Below are 19,579 nucleotides of genomic sequence, written 5' to 3'. Positions count from 1 at the left end.
TCAGGCTCTTGATAGATCCAGGAAGTCCTCCAGCAAAATCAGGGAAGGCCAGAGCTAATACCGCTAAGGTTTGAAAAACAAACAAATAAAAAGGCAGAAAATATTTTTTAAAACCTTTTGGGTCTTTATACATCAGAAAGAAGCCAAAAAGGGAGCAAGATCAACTGGAGGGGGGGGAGGGAAACACTCAGTGGGTCACATGCAAATGTCATGAAAAGATGACTTTGTTCCAGGAAGCTAGCGTTTCAGAGGGGGGGGGGGGGGGGGGTGTGTGTGTGTGTGTGTGTGTGTGTGTGTGTGTGTGTGTGTGTGTGTGTGTGTGTGTGTGTGTGTGTGTGTGTGTGTGTGTGTGCTGGGAGTAGAGCGCATATGAAAGTGTATGTTTGAAAATCTGTCCGTAGGGTTTGCACTTCACCCCCTTCTCCACTCCCACTGTCTTTATGGTCATGATCTTCTTTTCATAAGCTTTGGTCTTTTAATCTCTTCTGCTACATTTGGCCACTGTTGGAAGACAGGATAATGGGCTAGAAAGATGGACCATTGGTCTGATTGTTCTTATGTTGTTATGCCAAAAATAATCACAAGATCCAATTTCTGGTGTCATCCAAATTTGTTAGAGATTCTTGGGATGCAGGAAACTGATTACTCTCAAGAAGATTCAGTTTTCAGTCTCCCAGCTTCATCCTTATTCCATAGTCAATAGATTCCTGAGAAACTTTACCATTATTAAACACAGCAGTGTAGCTAGAGCTTTATAATTCTATAAGGTGGTCAGTTTATATGTGCCATAATTTTATTGACATGCAGCAGTATTGTAATCACTTGTGAGATGTGTCTCTCTTAGAGCTGGTGGAAGACATTCTGTTTGAACTTACTTCAAGGGAAAACTGGGTTTCAGCTAAACTAAATTTTTCACATTGTGTCTGCTTTCCATTGTTTCACTGGAAAACTCCCGAATGAAAACTTTAAACCATTTTCCAGCTACCTCTAGTTAATATTGCAGAGTGCCATGAGACACTAAAATAAATGTGTTTAGCAATACATTGTTCCTTTCTGTAAAGTTTCCCTCGAAGTAGTTTCAGAAAAATATGTATTAATGTTATTCAGTTTCACTTACTATGTGTTTATTTAAAAATGTTTTTAGGTGTTTAGGTATGAAATTACAGTCTTAAAAGAGAAAGAATCACCGAATATTGTTGCATTTGCTTTATTACTAATTCTCTGTGATGATTACTTAACTGCGCTGGCCTTCCTGATGTTTACTGTTGTCACAAAGTTGGGATTCATGTATAAAGGGCAGTGGGTTCCATTTATTATGACTAGACTGAGTACAATTGTCATTGACTCTGATGTCAATGACTCAATTCCCGCACACCTCATAGGTGTTTTACTTTTCTACTTGGCACTGCACATCTTGGCTCTCACTCTGTTTACTTTGACAAAACCTGGTGAAACATCTTGGACCACGTCCTCTGGCATGTTGCAACTGCATTCCACCACTTTAAATTAATAATCCATCCCTAAATCCAGCCAGTCTGGCCCTGGGAATATCCTCCTCATATAAAAGTCATCCTCCAGTGGTGCAGAAACGATTAAAAAGTTCTAGCACCACCCACCATCCTGGCTTCCCAGTGAAACAGAAGTTGCTGGAGGAACAGGGATGTGGACAGGACACACACACCGTGTAGGCCAAACTTACATGTTGGGGGTCAGTCTCCTGGGAAACGGCAGCTCTGAGAAAGATTTGAAGGTCATAGTGGATAATCAGCACAATTTGAGCTAACAGTGTGACATAGTGACCAAAGGAGTTAGTGAGATCCTAGGGTGCAGACGCAACTAGTATCTGCTGATAGTGGCAGGGCACAATTTAAAGGTTTGTCTCCGCACTAACGGCTTGAGTTATGGACCATTCCCGCATAGTCCTCGCATGGCCTTTCCATACTTCTCCCAGTTGTTTGCTGCTGCCTCGTCCCATGGCTGCATTTTGCATCTCGCCAGCTCCAGGAGCTTCCTCACAGGGAGGAGGACCTAGCAGAAATATGCAGAGGAGGGGACATCGCCTTTACTGGGATGCATAAATAAGGGAATCTCAAGTAGGAATAGAGAGATTATTTTAACTCTGCATTTTGCCCTGATGTGGCCTCAGTTGGAATGCTGTGTCCAGTTCTAGTGCTCACAGTTCAAGAAGGCTGTGAATACATTGGAGAAGGTTCAGAGAAAAGCCTCAAGTATGAGGAACAGATTAGAAAACATGCTTTTTAATGACAGACTAAAGGAGTTCAATCTATTTATCTAACCAAGTGGTTAAGGAATGACTGTGCATACTCTGTCCATTTCTGCAGGTGAAATAGATACTTAATAATGCATTCTTCAGTCTAGCAAAGAAAGGTAAAACAAACTCCAGTGGATGGACGTTGAAACTAGATACATTCAGACTGGAAATAAAATATGAATCTTTTAATAGTGAGAATAATTAGCAGTTGGAACAGTTTGTGGAGAGTTGTTGGATTTTCTGTTACTGGTAGTGCTTAAATCAGGATCTCAGGATTGTATGTTTTTCTAAAAGGTCTAGGAATTATTTTGGGGAAGTTCTATGGCTTGTGGTGAACAGGAGCGCTGACTAGATGAGTGATGACAGCAAGTGGATACAACAGTCAGGCAAGGAGCATAAAGAAACAATGCGATGATACAGAGGCAGAAAATAAACTGCAGCATGCAGAAACTTGCAATGCAACTGTGACCTACCAGTGCTATGGATAATCAATTAAAAAGACTCTCAAATACTATCAGTTTACCTACCACTTTTTACCAGGGTGCATTTTCTTCCTTGTAAAAAATATCTTCTGAATAAGAAGGAACTTCTCCTGAATAAGAAGGAACTTCTCAGTAAACATTTATTTTTCTGTTGCTTTACTAGGTATGATGCCTGTGTACCATAATATGTTTGCACTAATGAATGAAACAGAGAGACTTTGGTATCCTCCAAATCACATCTTCCATGTAGAAGAATCAACCAGGCTGAACTTACTCTACCGAATAAGGTAGTATGACAACTCAGATAACATCTTAAAAAGAACTGTGATTTATTGTTCATATTTATGCAAAATGCTAAATAACAAAACAGCAGCAAACGATATAATGTAAAATGAATTATAGTTTCCATTTGAACTATTAGGTACTTGGTAGGAAGCATACGATGTTGGATTCAGTAAACTGAATAATCATTTGTACCTTACATGACTTTGTATTGAAGATAGGTCTACTTGACTCTTTACATTAACACACCAAAAAGGTACTGAAAGAACATACGGTTCCAATTATTTTTGTTTAAGATAAATAACAAGAGGCCAATTTCTTATTTATGAATTTGCGGTTTTGAGTTATGATGCTAATGTAATTGCCAGAAGTTTGAAAATGTAAAAAGTCCTTCCTTCTGTGGCTAAAATGTGTCTGTATCCATCCAATTATCAGGAAACCTAGAGCAAAATTTGTATCTATCCAATGAACAAAATCTCTTTTCTGAAAGTGAACTTTTTGAGCTGTGTATCTGCAATTTTTTCCTGATGAAAAGGCATTTATTTCCTTGAAATGCATAAGGTACCATAGGTGTCCCTTTGGTAAATTCATTGCAAATTCAAATGCCCAAACCAGGTAGGCTGAAATTATTGTGTTGAAATTTCTTGTGTGCGCATGTTAGCTTGTCCCCCATTCTACTATAGGAGTAAGATAAGAATGACTACCAGAGTGCACAGATGCACAGCAGAGTACTCCAATCATATTAATAATTCCAATTTAAAATGTGCTTGTGGTCAGCCTGAAAATCTTAACTCTTTTTAGAGTATTTTGTTAATTTTCCACTAATGTCATCTGTATAAGGCAAAGTAAGATCAACCAGGTACACAAAAAAAAAAAAAATCACGCAGTTTGTTTTATCTAGTGTGTTATGAGCAGGAGAGATTCAGGAATCAGAATTTACAGCTGGCAGTTTTGTTAGTTGGATTAGAATTAGGAATGTTAAAATGCATTCATTCCAGTAAACATGTAACTGCTGGAATTTTCAGTGGTTACACAGTTTGGGTTTGGGGGAGTGCACTTGGGGAGCCAGCCGTTTAAAGCTCCTGTCTGCCTCCTCCCCTTGCTGCTTCCTCTGATACAGTGGCAGCCGAGGTGGGGTCCTTCATGTAACCATGCACATTAACTGATGAGCCCAGAATCATCGGTTAACCATGTACATGGTTACACTTTCACATCCCTAATTAGAAGGCAGCTTTCTGTTCTGTAGTTACATCATATTAATTGTCTAGTGCTGCCCCTAGTTCCAAACATTTATTTTAGTAATCTAAAATATGATTTAGACACATTGGGAGCAGTTACAATGTTTGCAGCAACCAAGTATCATTTCTACAAGAACCATTTTACTAATTGCTATGCTGTTACCTTGTATTAAACTAAATGGCATGATACACATAGGGAGCAAGTGTAGACATACCCTATCTCGAGATAGGGATGCAAATGTAGTGTACCGAAATTGCTAATGAAGCACGGGATTTAAATATCCCGCACTTAATTAGCATAATCGTGTCCAGCTGCCATTTTGAAATCGCATTATTGCGAAATAAAACGCCCCATGTAGCAGCGTTATTTCGAGAGAAAACCTTTCTCTCGAAACTGTTAAACCTCATTGTATGAGGAATAAGTTATTTTGAGAGAAGGGTTTTCTCTTGAAATAAAACGCCCCATGTAGCAGCGTTATTTCACAATAATGCGATTTCATAATGGCAGCCGGACGCGATTATGCTAATTAAGTGTGGGATATTTAAATCCCGTGCTTCATTAGCAATTTCAGTACACTACATTTGCATCCCTATCTCGAGATAGGGAGCAAGTGTAGACATACCCATAGTGTCGTCTTTGGGATCATGTAGCAGTTGTTCACTCTGGCGTAGTATAATCTTGTCTTCCTTGGACGTTGTTATAATAACCTAAGTATCTCCACAAGAGGTTTCTAAAGGACCAAGAACCTTGCTACAGGGAGTCATATATAAAAAGAAACATTAACTTTGCGAAGTGATTGTGTTTAACGTGTGTGGTCTTTTTCAGCACATACACACTTTTCTTTTTATTGATATTTTCCTAGCTATACAGTTTGTGTGTTCCTCAACAGGTTTTATTTTCCTCACTGGTATTGTAATGGCAGTAGCAGAGCATATCGTTATGGTGTTTCCAGAGGTGCAGAGAGCCCTGTCTTTGATGACCTTGTCATGTCTTATCTGTTTGCTCAGGTATGGCTTTCAGTTGATAAGTCATGACTAGCTCCTTTTTTCTTTTAACCTCTTTGCAACTGTTTTTGCCACCATCATCCAAATGTAGAATCTGGAGAATGTTCCACAGAAACAGCCCAGACAACTTAATTTCTCAGAGGCCAGTCTTAAATATGCTGACAAAACTCAGGACCATATTGTGCTTGTGCAGTAAGAGAAAATGAAAACCCCGTGGATCCATGTTGTGAGGGAAGGGACGAAGGACTGTGCTACATTCACCTTGTCATAGCCCTCAGCAAGGGTCAGGTTCCCCCTCCGCCCGCCCCCCCCCCTTTTTTTTGAGAAGAGTATGCCTGGAAATATAGGACCATACCATCCATCCCTGAACAGGCTTTGTGGGACTTCAGCAATAATGATACAAACCTTTTAAGAACTGGGCTGCCAAGGGTTGAACGATAGCTGGGAGCCAGTCACAGAGCTCTGAGTACTGAAGAATGGCGTCATAAGATTGTTCAGTAAAGAGCATATTGTAAAAGAGAGATTACAATGAAGTAAATTTTTCAGACTCGTTGCTTGCGCTTTTTTTTTCTCTCAGTGGCGAGAAGATTTTGTGCATGGATGGATAAAGATACCTGTTACTCATGAAACACAAGAAGAATGCCTTGGAATGGCTGTTCTTGATATGATGAGAGTGGCCAAAGAAAAGGACCAAACTCCCCTGGCTGTCTATAATTCAGTCAGGTAATTCCTTACTTTTACTTTCACATACAGTAGAAGGATGACTCAAGAGTTTACTATTTCTTACTCTGCCTTTCTCTTTCATGTTGCCCAAGCAATTAGCAAATTAACAGACACACTATTTTTGGCAACAGATTTGTTCGAGAGCAGTGATTCCCAAACATATTTGTAGTGTTGTCTGTAGCTTAACAGAGACAGTATCTCCTGACCATCTCTCCATACCTTTGTGATCCCTGTTATGGATGTCATTGTGTAGACGATTACATGATTAACTGATAAGACCAGGTTTATCGGTTAATCCTGTTGAGTACGTGCATTCCCCCCCTCTCTTTGCTGCCTCTGTATCAGCTTAAAAGCCAGCTACCCCTGAGCACTGGTTCTGTAGAGCCACCTGCCCTCCCTCCCCCGTGCGCTGCTGCCTCTAATAGAAGCAGCAGGGACGGGGAGAGGCTGCGTGGAACACACCGGACGTCTGCAGAGCGGTCACGTTATATTTGGACAGAACTAGACAGATACACAAATCACCAAGATTATTTGTAGCAACCACTGAAAGATCCAGAGGCATGCCTGTTTCCCAGCAGTGGTTGTCCATGTGGTCAGGGGACAGTATAAGACTGGCTTACCATACCTTCAGGCAGGACCCTTTGCTGCAGCTACGTGCTCATTCCACGAGGGCAAAGGTGACCTACTACAGTTTACCTGAACAACATACCTCTGATAGACATTTGTAGAACTGCCACACAGTCCTCTGCGCATATGTTTACCAAGCACCATGCGCTTGATACTTACCTGTCGTGTGGCACTCACTTTGGCCAGGTTTAGCTGCTGTGCAATCAACTAAGTAGAGATGTAAGTGAGTGGTCGACTACTCAACTACCCGATAAGCACCCGATAGACAAGTAGAGTACTCGACTGCTCACTCCCTACTTCTGTATGAGAGATGGCAAGGGGGGGAACAGGAGCTGGTGCTGGGGTGGGGGAGCCAGCTTAAAAGCCATTTCCCTCCAGCATCGTCTCCACAGTGCTGCCTGCACACCTTCCCCGCTGCCTCCATCAGAGGCAGCATGGGGGCACATAGGGAAGGCTGCTCCAATAGCAGCCCACGTCCACGGGGGTTCCAACAGGGAGCATGGCCAGTCTATGCTGCAGCAAACAGGGGCTGCTGGACCTGGTATGAGCCAGGGCCAAGCAGTCCAGGCTCATGCTGGTCCGGGACTGCCGTGCCTCCATATTTAAAATGTAGTAAGAGCCGGGCGGTTCTTACTACGTTTAAAATTCAGAGCCACAGCAGTCTAGAGCCAGGACTTCTGAGTCCTGGCTTGAGCCGGCTCTGAGATCTACCCCTGCTGCAGCTCTGTAGAGCAGCCTCCTTATTGACTAATTGTGTAGTTGATACAAATTGTATCAATTACATGATAAGCCGAATAACTGCTCTTTAACATCCTTAAAATGATCCTCCTTCCTCCAAGCACGACTACTGCTTCATAGTCACCTAAGGTGCAGCACCCACAGTGACATTCCTTGAAGAAGAAGAGAAGGTTACTCACCTTATGTAATAACGGAGGTTCATTGAGATGGTTGTCCCTGTGGGTGCTCCATCTCCCGCTCTTCCTCCCCTCTGCTTCAGAACCACCTATTTACTGGGGCAGAGAAGGAACTAAAGGTATGGTTGGCTGCGCATGTGGAATGGCTGCACCAGCGCATACGGGCTGTCCTGCATGCGCAACCTACCAAGGGCACTGCTACCTAAATTCTCCAGCTAGAGGTGCAGCAGACCCCAGACACGTAAGGTGGAGCACCCACAGGGACAACCATTTCGAAGAATCTCAGTTACTGCACATGGTGAGTAACCCTCTCTTTTTGGGTCCATTCTTTTCTTAAACATCTTCATGTCATAACTTTTAAAATGTAATATATTTTCATTTTTCAATCATTTAGTTAACAAGATGCTGCCAGAGCTAGTGACATAAATGGTAGCTGATTAAATAAAACTTGATTTAAGATTGTCTTCAGATTTTGGCATCTTTTAAGTTACGCACAGAAAATGTTAACAGAACACTAATTGTGAGAACATAAAGCACTCAAAAGTTAAGAAATCCAACCTCCCAGTACCAGGCTTAGTTCATGATATAGAATAGCATTGTTGGTTATCTCTTTGAATTTGAGAAATATGGTTTTGTTTTTGTGTTTATAAATCTGAATGATCTAGAAAGATCAGGATTTTGTTAGCATAGATATGGGAATTTACAATTAGCAGTATCAATATATACTGGCTGACTGGACTTCTCTCCAACCCCACATGATAATGGCTAAATCAGAAATGTTCAGGTGTATGGAAACAGCAATGTTGAAACTAGTTAAATGAAAAATAGAAAATGGAGGTGTGATTTCATTTTCAACATCTTTTACTGGTGGTTGAAATAAAGATCATAATATCTTTTAAAATCACAGTAAGTAGTTCATTTGATAGATAAACTGTTTTCATTTTGGCTTTGTATTCATTAAAAAATTATTTCCTTTTCTAGGCTTCATAGATAAATCTTAGAATTTATATGCTAATCTTGTATTCACAGCTACAAGAATTTTTTGCCTAAATGTGTTCGGGCAAAAATCCAAGACTACCATATTTTGACACGAAAGAGAATAAGGTACAGATTCCGCAAATTTATCCAGCAGTTTGGCCAATGCAAAGCTAGTGCCAGAAACTTGAAACTTAAATACCTTATAAATCTGGAATCCCTTCAGTCTGCCTTCTATTCAGAGATTTTTGAAGTAAGAGAGCCTTGCAGAGGTCCTTTAGGTGAAGAGAGTTTTGCGACCATTGTAATAACTGGAAATGGCGGAATTCAGTGCTCAAGAGGGAAACATAAAAGCAGTGAAAAGCTGACAGAACAGGTAATCCTTATGAATATGGGTTAACTTATTATTTTAAGGATTTTGCATATGGGCATGGTAACAGAGTTATCTGGTTATGTTACATGTACTGGTTGGTTCTAACGCAGTAGGTTGAAACTCTCTTGGACCATGGATGCTCCAGAACCAAAACGTCCTGGTGAAGGGCTGGCAACTGGGAGCCCTGCGGGTTGACAGGGCAGTGGGATCCCAAGGTATAGCAGGGGAACTGCCCGGCGGAGGTGGCTGGGCCCGGACTGGAGGACCCAGTGGCAGAAGAGCCAGAAATGGCCTCCCCGGTCCAGCAAAATCCCTCATCTGGAACTGGCCCAATCCTGAGGGTGCTGGACCAGGAAGATCCAACTTGTGAAGAATGAATTATGATTTTGACTTGGTAGTTCTGATGTGATATATATATATATATATATATATATATATATATATATATATATATAAAAGTGGGGTTTGACTTGAACCACACAGTGCAAGACTTTTTAAATTACGTATAAACACCTCGATAGTTCTTCATTTGTGCTTTTTGAATCACTGTAGACTGAGCTGAGCTTTGGATATTTACCATCTGTATCATTTTGATGATTTAATGGAGGGATGTTAGATATCATGTAATTGAATAGTTGTGTAACCACATGAAATCTTAGCGGTTACATGACTTTTCGATAGTCCCTGGGAGGCGGGGCGGTAGTCAGTGTGCTCCCTGCCACATTCCTTGGCAAACCCCTAGCACAGCATGCTACTGCCTCTGATACATGGGTGGTAAGCGGGAGCCGATCCACCAGGGGAGCCAGTTCAAAAAACAGCTCCCTGCTCAGACTGGCTTCCGCCTGCTGCCCCGTGCTTCTGCCTCTGATACAGAGGCAGCAGCGTGGGGAGGCAGCCATCTCCGTCCGCCGGAAGCTTGGACCCTCCATGGACAGGGGCTGCTGCCACGGCAAACCCAGGCTGCTGCGGAGAGAGGCCACTTTGTGGCAGCCACCCCTGCCTACTCCCCAGTGCTGTCTCTGATAGGCAGCAGTGGGGGGTGAGGGTGGGCAGGCGGCACTGCAGAGCTGGTGCTGGAGGGAACTGGCTTTTAAGCTGCTCCTCCCCCCTTCCCCACTGCATCTGTAGGAGGCAGCGAGGGAGGGGCAGGTGGATCCATGGAGCCAGCACACATGGGGAGCCTGCTTGAAAGCCGGCTTCTCAACCATATCAGCCCCACCCTGCCCCCCTCACTCTCCATGCTGCTGCCTCTCTGTCAAAGGCAGCAGCACAAGGAGGGGGGCAGGTGGATCTGGTGCTTGTAGGGAGCCTGCTTAAAGCCATGTCCCCACAAGCACCAGCTCCCGCTAACTCCCCTCCTTGCTGCCTCTCATACAGAGGCAGCGGGGAGGGTGGGAATGTATGTAGTAGACATGATTAACTGATCAGACAAGGTTTATCAGTTAATTGTGTAGTGGACTTCACATTGACATCCCTAATTTAATATAAAATGTTCCTGCTATAAGTGAAAAGCAGCTTTCAAGAGACGGTTCTAATGATAATGCCTGGAGTTATTTTATAGAAAACTAGGCCATTTAAATTAACTTTTTACACATTCATTGATAACATTTGATGAGCTTATGCCCAGATAAATCTGTTGGTCTTTAAGGTGCCAGAGGGCTCCTTGTTTTTTCAGATACAGACTAACATGGCTATCCCTCCAAAACTTACATAAAATTTGTCATTTCTGAAGTTTATGCAACTGTACCATTTGTGCAAGCCTTTAATAGCTAAAGTAATATACAGGATTTTTATTGTTTTTTTTTCATCTGAGGATCTCAAGGTGTTTTTCCAAGGCAAATAAGCATCCATTTTGTGATTATTTGATCTTTAGTGTTTTGAATTTGTCATCATTTTTAAGGTGGTGAAATATTTATCTGTTGTTGTAGAAGTTCTAGAATTTTGAATTGTACTTTAAAAAACATTTACTGTGCTTGTATTTATAATAACAAACATTTATTACAGGAATTACAGACATACTGTGATTTTCCTGATATAATTGATGTCAGCATTAAGCAAGCAAACCAAGAAGGCTCCAGTGAGAGTAGAATTGTCACCAGTGAGAATAGAATTGTCACTATTCATAAGCAAGACAGCAAGAATCTGGTATGTTTATTTTTGAATATATTGATACAGGTTTGATTATGCAGGTGAATATTGTAGCATTATCAGAATTCTATTAAACCTGGGATACAGGAAAAATTATTGTGATGTTAATTAGGCAAAAGGTAAAACTGAACATTTTAACAGTGATCAGTATATAGACATGCCAATGTATTTGAAGCATCACAACATGGACTTGGAATTGAAAAGAAGGATTTGAAATTAACAGCGACATTTTATATGCAGTTCATTCTACATCTTCATTGTGCCTAGCTAAATAATTATTAAGCTTATTTAATTTTAACTAACCTCATCTCTGATCCTGCAATTCATTGTGCATGGACACAGCAGTACACTTACATGCACACAACTACAGGATTGGGATTAAAGATTAGTTTGAAGGAGAAATTATATTATATACCTCCAGCAAGAGAGAGGATACAAAACTAATACGTATAGTTATTATTCAAATATTGTATGAGTTTTGAAAAGTGTTGGCCTGACAGTGTAAACAAGTCACTTATAATATATTGTAAAGAGAATTTGTGTGTGAACTAAAAAGCTAAAGTTGCTCATCTTTTTAATTCTAACATAATATTACCAACACCATTTCCCATATGAGATAACCTTTTGGCGCAATAGTTTCTTTCTTGATCCTCATTACTGATATGTGTAACATCACATTTCCTGTTTCAGGCATTTTCCTCTCTGATCAGAGATTTACATCTTGTTGGTATGCACACAAGACAGATGTACTGCTAAAATGGTTCTTTCTTCCTAGAGAAAGTAAATCCAAACCCTCCAGAACATTTGAATGAGAATGTAGTCATCTTCTGTTTTTAAGGCTGCCTTTAAAAATATTACTGTTTTTCAGAATTATTTTAAATTTGATGTAATTTATTTTTCAGTAGTCACATACAATCTACAATAGCCGATAATTAAGCTGTCAATGTCAACAAATGGTTTTTAATATAGTCTTCCCCTGTCATGTATATGCATGAGAAATGTTTGATGTTTACCACAATAGTTTCACTTTTGGATTACTAAAGAACACTAATTTCATTACCTCTTTCATTGATGTTTTTCCCACTTCAGTAATGAACATGTTCAGTTTTCCTATTACAATAGTACAGTTCCTTTTTCTTAAGAAGTATGGTTGGTCTAGGACAGCCTACAATGTAGTTATGATTAATCTAAAACGTAAGGAAAATGAAGGAATGACACAATCCATAGATCGGAGGACACTGACATAAAATAAGGGAGAAGTATTTTCAGTATCCAGTGCCCAACTTCTTCAGTTTTTTCTTGGTTGAGTGAGAGGACCATTTTGGAATAAGAGTTGTCTTCACAAGATTTGTTTTTCCAAAATTATCTTAACACATTTTTGAAGCTGTCTCAAAAAATAATATTGGGGAAGCCAGAAAATAGAAGGTGCATGAAAGATATGTAACATAATAACTTTTGTAGTTAGTTATATTGATTTGAATAAAACTAAACACGAGGTAATTGGTTTTCCCCTCCCCATCTCTCTCTCCCCCCTCATGACATTTAGAAAATTGCAGAGGTTGCTCATATATGCATACTTACTTAGTGGTTTGTCCTTTTGCCTTTTTATATCAATGATATTTTGTAACAAATGTTTTCTTTTTTATACTGATAATTTTTATTTTGCAACTAAAGTCTTTAAAGACTTTAAGTCCATCCTGCATTGTATTTCATCCATTATTGTGCAGCACCTGTAGCTCTTTTCATAAATACAGCAGTTGGATCATATTACTGCAGCCAGGAAATATGTGCAAGTTACTGTTCAGCACAAAAGCTTTATTAAAGATCTTCTCTTAAGAAAAAGTGAAAACCAGTGTGTGTCCAGTTTTAGGTATTTAATATTAGAGCTGGTATAATCGTAGTTCAACAGTTTGTAGACTATGTGCTTGACATACAATAGGTACTTGCTTTTCTTGTGTTTAAACAAAGTTTAGGAAATCATGACCAGAGTATTTTAAATTATTTATTATACAGCTGTTTTATTGAAAACCATGTTATGTAAGGTTACACTGTATAGTCTATTAAACAGTCTTTCTCCTAGCCACATCATGTTTCACTAGATAATCTTCAAAAAACCCTTGAGATCTCAACTACTGGTATATAGCTCATGTTATTCAAATAAACTACTATAGAAAAATAAGAGAAAATACAGTCACTGGTCATGTGGCCGATGCAGAATCTGTTTTCTCTGAGTTGAACTAAGTTATTGACGTTGGAAACTAGACAGGGGAGGAACGTTACATGGGGTTTGAATCACCATTGTGCTATTCCAGGCTGAAACCAACAGAGTTACTCCAGGGTAAAAATGGACAGCGATAAAGTCAGACAGCAGTAGGAGGGTGGTGAAAGGCAGGGATATCAGCTAGTTAAAGCCTTCCTTCTTGTGAATTGAAAAGAAGTGACCTCATTAATTAAGGACAACTGAGCCCAGATGAAGGCCACAATGGCCTTTAGAAATCTTTTCCAGCGAGAGAACTGGGACAAGAACAAGCTGCAGAAAGTTGGAGAATAACTTTCTTCTTAGTCGGAGAGCTGTTCTCCTTCTCATAGGAAAATATTGAGTTGGAGAAGGGCTGACAGCTAGGAGCCAGTATAATAACGGGTCAGTGCTTTTGGTGGAAGCACACATGGGCCAACCCTAAGGCCTTCCTTGTAAAAACAGTAAATAAATCACTGAGGAATTATAAACTTGTGGAGAAGGACTGATTTACTCCAGGCCTGCACTCCTCACCAGAATGGTAACTGCTGAGGCTGATGTGATGTGCATTGCCACGTGAGGCGTGGTTTCATACTCAGTGGACACTTCCATTGCTGAGAGTGGCTAACATGGTGAGGATGCTGGTCAAGCCACTGCACCACAACAGGAGGCTACCACGGTACAGATGGCTGCTCAACAGGAATCAATACAAATAAAACGAGATGAACCAACAGCTGATGAATCAAATGGCATAAGGACCACATCATGCTACAGGAAGTAGCTGGACAGCTGACGGCCTTAACTATTCTAGTAGGTGGCCACAAGGGAACTCTGTCTTAAAGGCTGATGATTACCTACAAAAGATGATGCCAAAGGGTGATGTTGAGGTTTATCTTCTCATGCTTGAAAGAGCAGACCTCTTAGTGACTTCGCCCCAAGACCCAGGGATCAGTATCCTTGCTCCCATTCCTGTGTGGGACATGGCTGCAGAAATTGTCTATGACTATGCCCAGTTGAAAACTGAGATCCTAGGAAAATCTGGAGACCCAGAGATTCTACAAGTGGAGGTTACAGGGTAACAATGCCCCAAGATAGCAGGTGTTCCGTTTGATCCATCTAACACAGAAGTGGCTGTACCCTGAGACTAGTGGCCTGGAAAACATTGTAGACGTTGGATAGGTTCTTCAGAGGACTACTGCCTGGGATGGTGTGTTGGCCAAAATGACCCATCTGATGACAACTATTTGGTTGCCTTCCTGGAGAATTACTTAATAGCCAGAGAGCTTTCTAGGGTGCCTAGAGAAGAGATGCATAGACCCAAATGCCTACGCCTTTGAAAGTTTGGGGTAGGGTTATATGGTGGTGGAGGGATGGTGAAGTGAGACCTGAGGCTGGGAATGGACTTGGGAAACCAGGGAGAGAAGGCTATGGGATAAGACCTAATAACCCGTAGAATAGGGGGATATCAAGGGCTATGTATAAATGTTATGCTTGTGCGAGGGCTAGGGCATAGAGCAACTCAGTGTCCTAACAGTGAGGATCCCCATGCAGTGCAACTCACAGAACAGTGAGAGACTGTGTGGCTGCAGCAATAGCTATAACTCAACATAAATGTGTGTGTCCATTCCAGTTGAATGATACAGAGATTGTTGTCTTGATAGATTCCAGAAGACAAGTCATGCTGATCTCTGGGAAACTGGTGGGGTAAAATTAGCTGTCTGAAATGCTGGAAAATAACCTGTGTGTATGGGAAGTTAATTATTAACTGGCCATTCCTGTACAAATAGAGATTCGGGGAAGCACCACAAGGCTGGTGGCAGCTACAGTCCCTAACCTTAAATAGCCTGTGTTCATAGGACAGGATTTTGTAGGGTTTGAAAATCGACTTCCGGTGAAAGAATGGGGGGGAGGGAATAGTAACTCCATATCTGATATCAGGACTCTAGTGTGCAGCCCACTTCCCATCTTCTCTGAATTAGCCCCAGACTTGTTTTCAAAACTCCAGAAGGCTATGTGAGAAAGAAGGGCAGGCAGAAGACTGGGGAACAAGATCTTGGCCCAGAATCATAAGGCAGTGTTCATGGCTAACCAGTCTCATCTCACAGGCCAGGAGACAACTCAGACAGTTACTGAACTTGAAGTCGAGCCAGGTTCTATAGAGACCAGCCCTGGGGTTAAAGCAGAAATAGATCCCTTTGAGTTTGGACATATTGAATGCTCATGTGACCTTTAATAGATGGTGATTTAAAAAAAAAACTGTTGCAAGTTAGTGATGCCCTAGATTTTGGGAAAACATATCTCCATAGAGCCCAGATATTTAGAATGAATTTTACTTATTTCTGAGCACATACACAGGTATTCAATGGAAAGTAATTACTCATGTAAGTGCTTATCACTAGGATTAAGGGTTCAGCTATTTTGGTCTATCTTTACTATGCATATGTGTATTAGGCATTTTATATATGCTGTTCCCATCCCTACCTGAGGATTGTGTTAAGTATTATAAAATAATTTCCTGTCTCTTTCTCTCTCTCTCTCTCTTTCTCCCCACCCCCACTTTTGCAGGAGGCTGAATTTCATTCATTACGAGAAGCTCTCTCTTTTGTATCGTTAATTGATGGATATTATAGATTAACCGCAGATGCTCATCATTACCTCTGTAAAGAAGTAGCACCACCCACAGTGCTTGAAAATATCCAGAGCAACTGCCATGGACCAATTTCGTAAGCAATGTTCTTTTGTGACAAGGCACTTTCATTGAGCCTTGAAAGATGAACTTCAGCAGGAATGAAACATAATGGGCATATTGAGTGAAATATATGTAGAGAGAGAATAAAATATGTTTTTGGTTTTTTTTTTCCTTTTGGCAAAACTCTTCTTTGGGGGGAGGATGTAGAATGCTTTGCCTTTGACTTTGTAAGTGAAGGTGCACTCCTTTTTCGATGAGGGGCATGAAGTTTTGCAACACCTTTTCTCTCTATATTATTCCTCTATCTGAAGATGAAATTCTTACTGAGATTATTGGGAAAAATCTGCAGAGTGATAGCAGAATGGTATCCTTTGTGATATGTTTCATGTTTAAGTTTCTTTGTAAATCATAAGATGAACGCAGATGAACTTCAGATATTTCCTCCACTCACAATTCATTTTTCCTCCAACCCAGTCATGCAGTCATGTAACAAAGACATGACGCTGAATTTAGGACATTGCTTCATTACCATGATAACAGTGTATGATGTCATAAGAGGTTCTCATAATGTTTTCGCTGAAAGATCTAGCAGAACTAGAATTTATGTTGCAAGGGAAAAAAGGCAAATTCACGTATTTTCAATCATTGTGAAGAGAACACAGAAAATTGCTTGCTAGTAAATTTATTAGGTAACAAATTGCTTTTTGTACAGCAGTTGTTTCCTAGTTCAGTTTCTTCAGTTCTTTAGGGAAACAGGTACCTTAACCAATATCGTGTAAGTACTATTATTATTTGAACTCAGGATATGTGCAATCATAATGTAAGTAAGCAGAATGTAGTGAGCATTTGTACTTGTCACAAGTGCATTTAATTTTTTCCATATTTTCAACAAAAGAGCCAATGTTGTCAGTCACTAAAAATCAGTTGTCTGACATCTAGTAAATCAGGCATATCTCTGGAAATTTTTCATTTACCCGAGTGGAAGATCTGCATCTTCCAAGAGACATTGGTGAAACATGTCCTAATAAATTAAGAGCCTTCTGTTTACTTTGGAGCATGGGGAGGGAAATGTGCAATTTGAACAATTGAGTCAAATATTAAAGTTAACTATAGGATTGCTTTGAATTATGTGCTCCACTCTGACCCCCTCAACAATGCCATTCAAAACCCCTGGAATAAGACATGGATAGTTAGATAATACATAGCAAAAATCCTATGCGATTCCCAAGAAAAATCCGTTTCAGTGGTGGACCATTCTGGTAATTTTTTACCAGTTTTTCTTTCTCCTATGAACTGCTTCTCCTTGATAGCCCTGTTTTCCTACTTATATAATGCTGTTGCTAACCATAACACGTACATAGATAACAGTCCTTCTATTAGATTCCCAACACATTGCTGATGTCATTCATGCTTTCTAATAATGTTGTCGTTGCTGAAAATCTCTGCTGATTTTGCTTTCTGAAATCGTACAGTAGTGAACATTATTTTCTTTTTACTATAGCATGGATTTTGCCATCAGTAAACTTAAGAAAGCAGGCAATCAGACTGGCGTCTATGTTCTTCGTTGCAGTCCTAAAGATTTTAAGAAATACTTCCTCACTTTTGCTATAGAGGTCAGTATGCTGAACTGAACCGTAAACGTAGCTTGTATTGCACTGAAGCAGAGCACTGCTACATAGTTAGTTTTTTTCACTTATATGCTGTAAATCATTGCGTTTCTATCATCTGTTTATGTGAGCTGTGTGTTCTCCTATTTAGTTCATTCATGCAGTGATTCTCAAACTGTGGGCAAAGCCCTCAAAGTAGCTTGCAACGCCATTTTAATGGGGTTACCAAAGCTGCCATTTGACTTGCTGGGAGCTGAGGCTGAATCCTGAGACCCACTGCTCTGAGTAGGGGCTGAGGGAAGACATAGAGGAGGGAGAGCCAGATCCCAAGAAGAGATTTAGCCTTGGGCATCAAGGCTCGGATAACTTCATGTACTGAGCTAAAGTCCTTTGGGCTTTGTCCCCCATCCTTCACCCAGAGCGGTGGGTCTCGGACTTCAGTTTTCCTCCCCCATCTGGGGCATTGGAGCTCAAATAGGCTCAGGCTTTTGTCTGCACTCCTGAGTTTGTGTAGTAATTCTTCTTGTCTGAAGGGGGGGGCTGCAGTGCCATGAAATTTGAGAACCCTCTGCAATAATGTTGTTGCTATTCACAATACCTTATTTTATTTACGTGCTCTTTATCGGTATACAAGTATTTGGGTTGGTGTAGTTTATATGAAGAATCTTTTTGAATCACAAAATTATCATCAGTGCACCAGACTTGTCTACCAAAATTTCAAAATATCAAAAACAATAGCTTCGCCCTGGATGTGATATACCATAAAATAGTGCGTGAGCTTTTGTGCTGTATTGCAGCAGTGAGTGTAACTGTAACAATACTTTCAAAGCCATGTACATTTCAGCAGATGATACATTACCATCTACACACTAGCATTATTGTGTCAGGCCTTTTAGAATGTACTGTGTTCGAAACTTGGGACTCTTTGCCAAATCAGAGAAACATAATCATTGAAGAAATAAATGTTTTGTACAATTACGCTGAATTTCTTTTAGCTGATATTGTAAGCATTTCTGCCACTCAGAGCAAGTTTGTATCATTTCTTGACTTGATTTTTCTAAGCAAATAATTAGAGAGCTGATGAGATTTGGTGTTGATTGGTATGTTTTTCACAGTGTTTATAAAGAAAGGGTATGTGACAGCATTAAAGGAGAGTCTATACTTTAGAAATAGTCAGCTGGACCTTTTCAAAGTTTGTATTCAAGATATGGGCTGTGTGTTGAGTGTGTGTGTCAAGATTCAGCATGGAGTTAATTATTTAGAACTGTGCTGCAGACAATGAAAATAGGAATCTAACCTAGGTTTTTGTAAGGTGACTGTGATAAGAGTCATAGCTGCATCAGAGCATAGCACTACAAAATACATTTCACTGTTGCTAATAGATTTTCTTTTGAACATTCAAGACGTGAAGCTTATTGCACCTTTGCCTTTACATATCATCACTTTGTTGCATGATATAACTCATGTTAGTAGCAAGAAGGACTCGCTTATAACTGGGGTCATTCACTCTGCTTGCTTTTAAATCTCTTGGTTGCAATTGCAAATGCCAAAATGCTAATCAACACTTTCAGTGATTGAAATATTAGTCTGATCAGTGTCTGCTCAGTTGTACTAGGATTAAAATTCCAAATGACAGTACTGTGACAGATTTCTTGAGAAGAATAAATAAAATTTAATACATGGAGTACATCTTGTTTGTATTTTTAAATAATACATGTTGGTGTTTCCTTTTCTAATTAAACATCTCTACAGCGGGACGGCGTCGCTGAGTATAAGCACTGCTTAATAACAAAAAATGAGATGGGAGAGTATAATCTTAGTGGAACTAAGAGAAGTTTTGGTAACCTTAAGGATCTGTTGAGTTGCTATCAGACTGAAACAGTCCGTTCAGACAACATCATTTTCCAGTTTACCAAATGCTGCCCTCCAAAATCAAAAGGTACAGGTTTGTCAACAACACAAGCATGCCTAATATTTTTGAGTTCATTGATTTTTTTTTTTTTTTAAA

At 40.2% G+C, this 19,579-nt stretch overlaps 1 protein-coding gene across 3 annotated transcripts in view; it reads left to right on the top strand.

Moving 5' to 3' along the window:
- The window catches only part of JAK2 (Janus kinase 2), a 137,336-nt gene that overhangs the window by 80,050 nt on the left and 37,707 nt on the right, over positions 1-19,579 (top strand). For all 3 annotated transcript variants that reach the window (XM_006115137.4, XM_075931627.2, XM_006115140.5), the window contains 8 exons: positions 2,918-3,041; positions 5,165-5,282; positions 5,857-6,002; positions 8,573-8,894; positions 10,896-11,036; positions 15,841-15,998; positions 17,466-17,577; positions 19,324-19,510. In XM_006115137.4, coding sequence (XP_006115199.3) covers positions 2,918-3,041; positions 5,165-5,282; positions 5,857-6,002; positions 8,573-8,894; positions 10,896-11,036; positions 15,841-15,998; positions 17,466-17,577; positions 19,324-19,510 — 1,308 coding nt within the window. The remainder of the gene's footprint in view (positions 1-2,917; positions 3,042-5,164; positions 5,283-5,856; positions 6,003-8,572; positions 8,895-10,895; positions 11,037-15,840; positions 15,999-17,465; positions 17,578-19,323; positions 19,511-19,579) is intronic.

The sequence above is a fragment of the Pelodiscus sinensis genome, chromosome 6 (genome assembly GCF_052426305.1).
Source record: "Pelodiscus sinensis isolate ZL-2025 chromosome 6, ASM5242630v1, whole genome shotgun sequence".
Lineage (NCBI taxonomy): Eukaryota > Metazoa > Chordata > Testudines > Trionychidae > Pelodiscus > Pelodiscus sinensis.
Note: the sequence above shows the minus strand (reverse complement) of the source record. Positions and strands in the feature narration are given on the sequence as shown.